Source organism: Acomys minous, assembly GCF_964271855.1.
Source record: "Acomys minous genome assembly, chromosome: 14".
NCBI lineage: Eukaryota > Metazoa > Chordata > Mammalia > Rodentia > Muridae > Acomys > Acomys minous.
Window position 1 is genome coordinate 86,516,558 of NC_140496.1, and position 6,000 is coordinate 86,522,557.

General features: G+C 49.0%; 1 protein-coding gene across 6 annotated transcripts in view; it reads left to right on the plus strand.

Moving 5' to 3' along the window:
* LEF1 (lymphoid enhancer binding factor 1) overlaps window positions 1-5,670 on the plus strand; it is a 115,289-nt gene extending 109,619 nt beyond the window's left edge. For all 6 annotated transcript variants that reach the window (XM_084756227.1, XM_084756226.1, XM_084756228.1 and 3 more), the window contains one exon: window positions 4,464-5,670. Coding sequence is in view for 4 of the 6 variants with exons in the window: in XM_084756226.1 (XP_084612352.1) it covers window positions 4,464-4,543 (80 nt within the window). In the remaining 2 variants the exon portion in view is untranslated. The remainder of the gene's footprint in view (window positions 1-4,463) is intronic.
* Window positions 5,671-6,000: the final 330 nt, after the last annotated feature.

Below are 6,000 nucleotides of genomic sequence, written 5' to 3' on the forward strand. Positions count from 1 at the left end.
CTTGGTCTAATTGGAGTCCAAAGCCAGGGCAATGGACGCCTTCCTGACTCCTCCCACATCTCTATGGTCAGGGACAGACGAGTCCTGAGTGGAAACCAAACCAAGGACTAACCCAGCTGCAGGAACACAACTCAGTGCCAAGCTCCCTGACCACACATTTCTATTTGTCTTTTTCCCAAACCCCAGGTTGTGCCTCACAGCCAAGGATCCCCGGGCAGGCTTACCAGGTTATAACAGACCCTCAGAGAGCACTGGAGTTGTGTTGTTGACTGATAAGCTCAGGCCTCTCTACTACTGGTTTGCTTTCAACCAGCGTGGCATCTTGGGTTGGGCAAAGCTACAGTATTCTAGATATAGAGTGCAGTGTCAGGACAAAGGGGCTGTTGCCTAGTGATGGACAGACAGATGGACAGAGAAAAAGCAGGCGGGGGGGGGGGGGGGTCAAGAAAACGAATGATAATTTAGTAAGAGTGGTGCAAAGAGTATGTGTTGAGAGTTCAGAGGCATTTCCCTCACCCCCCCACCCCCCACCCCACCCCACCATCACCGCTGTGGGTTGTATGACGTAAGACAAGCTCTTCACCTCCCTGGGCCTTGATTTCATCCTCTGCAGATAAGTGAGAACACACTGTGTTCTGTCCCAGCAGTATGAAACTATGTAAAGTTTGTCCCAGTGCTGGGGCTTCTGGCAGGCACAGTCACCTTGAAGTCAACATGGAGAATGGCCACAGGGTCACCTTGGGCCAGTCACGTTATAATCTGTCTTAGACTCTTTTGCAGAAAGACAGGGCTAGACAGCTCTGCTCTGCTTGTTTCCTGCCCTGGAATCCTGCACAGCCCCCCTGCACACCAAATTGTGCCACACAGGAGTCCCCGCCCCGCTGCAAGAGGCAGAGAAGAGCAGGCTGCTGGCATGAGGGCTGTGGCACGTTGCCACAAGGCAACTCTTGCCGTTCAAACCTCTTTTCACCTCCACAGAGCTAGTTTCTAACACCATCTCCCCGTAGATGATGTCACAACTGAAAGCACACTCGGGTCCCTACTTCCTGCTAGTGGCATTTAGGCTGAGGCAGCACAGAGAGGGGGGTTGTGGGTTGTCCCAATTTAGTCCTTTTGGTTGCTTACCAGTTCTGAGCATGCTGTCAAGGACACGAGAGTTTGCATCTTGTCCCTAGACCTGCTTTCCTAGCCCTGCCTTAGCGTCTATAGCTGCCGAGCCCAGGTGCTCAGGGTTACCAGCTTCTCCCATCAGAAGATAGCTGGGCTGCCCAAGTCTCCAGGCCTTCAGTAGAATTCCACATATGTTTTCATAAGGAGGGAGTTCCTCCTGCCTCCCTCCCTCCCCCTCCATCCCTCTCAATTTTGTGCCAAGGCCAGAGGCCCAGTTTGTCAGGGTCAGCTGCAGTTCACCAGCCAGGAGGAGTCTTCAGGCTTGCCCTTTCTATTCGGGTTCCTCATAAGCCAGAAAGAGGTCTTGGTTCCATTCCAGTAGAGAGGTGGTAAGTCAGCTTAGAGACTGTTTAAGAAAAGCATCAGTGTTCCAGGTATGCAGGGCATTGTATTTTGTGCTGCTGACAATGCACTGCACAAATGGCCCCATGGCAGGCCACTGGCCTTAACATCTGCAGGAGAGAGTTGCTGGCTCCCTTTGAAGCTGAGGGCTTGGTAATTGCTTCTTTGATTGCAAAAAAAGGCTTCAGTGGGTGGACCCTGTCCCTTGCCAACAAGCAACCCAGCCCTTCTGCAGACTATGGCAAGTCTCCCATCTCTGGAGCTTGGTTTCTTCAAAAACAATCTTACTTGACCCGTTTTATACCTGTAAGACAACACACTCAAGACCCGATTTCTCCCCAGGGAGTAAGAGATGGTCTGCCCCGATGCCCTGTATTTTAACAGGGTGGTCAAGAATCCCCCTGGCTACTTTTGGGGACAGTCTTCCACCAGGAATGCGCCCTGGGTTGGTAGGCTGCCGTACAGGGGACCTCTGAAGGTAGCCAACTTGTCAGGGAGAGTCAACTAGGCAGCAGAGTGATGAAATAAAAACAGCCAAAAAATGCGTGTGTGGGAAAGAGTGACTATTGGGAGACAGAGATTCTGTCGGCGTAACCAATGTCCTGACAATGAGGAATAATGCTCTAGGCAGCCATGTTTGTTTTTATGACTATTATAACTGAGCCCAACTCCAAACGGGAGGAAAAAGGGACTTGTAGGTAAGACAGGCAGGCAGGAGAAGGAGCCCTACTTGGCTATACAATTAGAGCCATAGCAAGGCCACAGAGGTCGTCTGTATTGCATAACTTGAGAGTTTCCTGCTGCACCTGGGGTTGTGGTCAGACCTCAGCAGAGGGCCAGGCTGTCCCCCATAGTAGAAGACATTTCCAGACCCTTGTGTCCACTCAGATCTAAACCCCAGCAGTCTGGCCTGGGCCAGCAGCCTAGACCTTCAAGGCCATACCTTCTTAGGAAACAATATTTTCCTGTCACAGACCAAGAGGAAAACTGCCCAGGAAGAACAGCATGGACCGAGCCTTTGAACAACCTTGATGCAAAAGCACAAAGTAAACCGGGGCCCCTGCGGGGCCCACGCCCATGCAGCCTTCAGGCCTGTTCCTCTGTCATCGGAAAGGCCTTGCCTCTCTTAGCTCTTTGATCTTCCGTGGGAAGGGCTAGCAGGTTGCTCAGTTGATAACAAAGGCTTGCAACTGAACAGTGTACTAATAGCAAAAGGCTAGCTTTGTGGAGTCAGGACTTTAACTCTTCTTTGGAGACTTCATAGTTATAGATGGTGCGGTGGGGAGAGCGGGACGGGGGAGGTATTCTTCCCATTTTCTTGGTGTGTCTTATCTCTCAGTCGCTACTTGGGATATTATTGCTTCACAGTGTGGTTCAGGTGTTTGTGGGGACAACTGTGGTGAGAGCAGTAGTCCTCCACACACAGGCATGCTGTCCTCCAGACACAGGCGTGCTGTCCCCCACATACAGGTGTGCTGTCCCCCACACAGGTGTGCTGTCCCCCCCAACAGGTGTGCTGTCCCCCCAACAGGTGTGCTGTCCCCCCCAACAGGTGTGCTGTCCCCCCCCCAACAGGTGTGCTGTTCCCCCCCCACAGGTGTGCTGTTCCCCCCCACACAGGTGTGCTGTCCCACACACACAGGTGTGCCGTCCCACACACACAGGAGTGCCATTCCCCACACACAGGCATGCTGTCCCACACACACAGGTGTGCTGCCCCCCCCCCACACACACAGGTGTGCTATCCTCCTCACAGAGGACTGCTGTTCTCCACCCACAGGCTGGCTGTCTTCCACACACAGGTGTGCTATCCTCCACACACAAGCTTGCTGACCCCCCACTCACAAGTGTGCTATCTCCATGCACAGGCAACCACTCCCCACCCTTCTCAGCACAGCTTGTGTGCAGGCGCCCTCTCCTACTCTGAACCACAGTCCTGTGGAAAGCTCTCGGCCACCCAGGTTGTGTTTTTATTTTTCAAATGGTCACAGGTTTCCTTCTGTCATCTGATTATTCTGATTCCTGTCCTCTTCACTGAAAACATGAAGGGGCCACCATTTAGAATTAACCCTTTAGAGGAGCACTGTACTTGTAAAGGGGCTATACCAACCACAAACAGAGAGCTGGGTTCATCTGAGGCCATCACAGGCTCCAGGTGGGACACAAAGCCATGGAGACCAGTGCTTCCTGAGGCAAAGGAACTAAACCGTGCCTTCGCCTTCCTCTGTCTCCTTTTGTCATGGCATCTCATTTTAACCTTTAATTACTTTGTAAAGTTTCAGGTCATTAAGAGTTTGGGGACTAGGGCTCTCCGTTTTGAAAAGCATGAGCTAATTACTTGCAGCGTATTTATTTTCAGCTAATGTGAGAGGCCTTCCTTGGTATGGAGGGACTCATCTTGAGAACTTAAGTGAAAGTAAAGGCGCTCCCACCCCTTGGACCATAAGAAGGGGCAGTTTATCCTGCGTGTGTGGGCAGCATGCTGGCTGTTTGGAATGGTCTAGTCCTGTGTAGAATCCTGCAATGGCTCCTTGTAGTGAACTAAAAGCACTGGTAATACTTCAGCATGGCAGATCTCCCCTGACGGGGCTCTTGCTCACCTTTCCAATTCATGTCTAGCTCAGTCCTCCTTCCTACTGATATTTTCTCAAACATGGTTTTGTTTTGTTTGTTTGTTTAACTAAGACCTAACACTTTAAATACATGTTATGTCATATCTCTGCATATACATATTCAGGGCCAAGTAAAAATTCAGTTTTATGTAGCTGCCCAGGGATAGGTTTGAGAGTCTTTTGCCTAGTATGCAGCAATCCATTTTAGCTGATGTGAACTCAAGAAAATTGATAATTTAAATGTGTAGGTGAGACACTGCTACCTGTAATAGAAGGCACTGTCTTTTAAAGGCTTGTGACAAGTTCGTATTAATAGTATTTCATTTGTTCCTTCTCGAGGTGGCAAAAGAAGCTCATTCCCAACGTGTAAAGCCAAGGCAGCAACCCCAGGCCCTCTTCTGGAGATGGAAGCTTGTTGAAAAACCCAGACTGTCTCCACAGCTTGTCCGGCTGACCACAAGGAGCACTGACAGCAACTTTACCCTGAGGTCACTGCTAGCGGATGCTGACCCACAGAGACAGTCACTGCCAGCCCTTCCCTCCTCCTGTCTACTGCAAGCACCGACTTCCAAAAGAAAGCTGAAAAAACGGTTGCTTCTGAAAAATAAATAAAATTAAAAAAATAAAAATAAAAAAGCCCTTGAGAATGCTAGCAGGCCCTGCCCCCTGAGCAGAATTGCTTCCGGTCTCTGCCTGCACTTCTCCAGTCTCTTCTGCGCAGGCCTGTCACCCTTCAACAAGGACAGTACCTTGGCTATGTTTGCCTTGTCATGTGCAACTAGAGCCAGTGACCAGAGCAGGCATTAGCATCCTGGTGTGAGAATTGTGGAAGATTCCTCCTGTTTCTGTCTTCATTTTCCTATCTCTTCACGTTTTTATTTAACAGTAAAAAAGGATCAAGCTTGTGTTTGCTTCTTCTTTTTTTTTTAACTTGAATTTTTAAATTTTTTTCTTAAGTTTTTATTTTCCTTGTATATTTTGCTAGCTCTGAGCTTTTCAATGAAATTCATAGGTCTGGAAGAGTTTAGTATAAAAACAAGATGAAAAGAAGCCTTTTGTTGTTGCTGTTGTTTTCTTGAGAGATCTTGTCCAGTAAGTGGCTTCTCTGTGACATACAGTGGCCTCTGCCCTGTGTAGTGTCTGATAAAGCTAAACAGATAGCCAAACTCACTGATGTCAGAGGTAGCGATTGGCAGCCCATCTCCCTTCCTTCATTTTCTGATTTTTTTTTTATAACAGCAAACCTTAACACATACTTTGAGCAAACCCATTTGCAGTGGATTTTCACTTCTTTCCTTTCACTCGTGTAAAAAGCCCAGCACTTGAATTATTACTTTCAATGTTCTGTATTTGTATCTGTTTTTATTAGCCAATTAGTGGGAATTTATGCCAGTTGTTAAAACGAGCATTGATGTACCTGTTATTTTTAAATAGCAAGGCACAGCCTTTGCCCCAAACTGTCATCTGAACGTCTGTCATTCCAGTTTGAGTTAACGTGCTGAGCATTTTTTAAGAAGCTTTGTAATAAAACATTTTTTTAAAAGTGTCATTTTATTAAGAATAATAAATGCTGATGATTGAGAGAGTTGGTAATGAACTGAAGCCAACCAAGGCCAGGACTGGGTGGGGCCCAGGAGCGGCAGCTCCCGGAAGAAAGGGGCTGTGTGGGTACAGGGCCGTCCCTGCCTCCCATGCCTACAGACCCCAGGGTCTCCGCTTCTGTGACAGGCACAGATGTGACACAGGTCAGAAAGGGAGTCACCAGAGCCATGTGGCAGTGAGCTGCTCCTGCACAACACAGGCTCCACACGTACCCCAGCCCTGGTGTGGCGAGGCTCAACAGCCAATGCGCGTCCTGCCCTCTTCCCTCATCAGA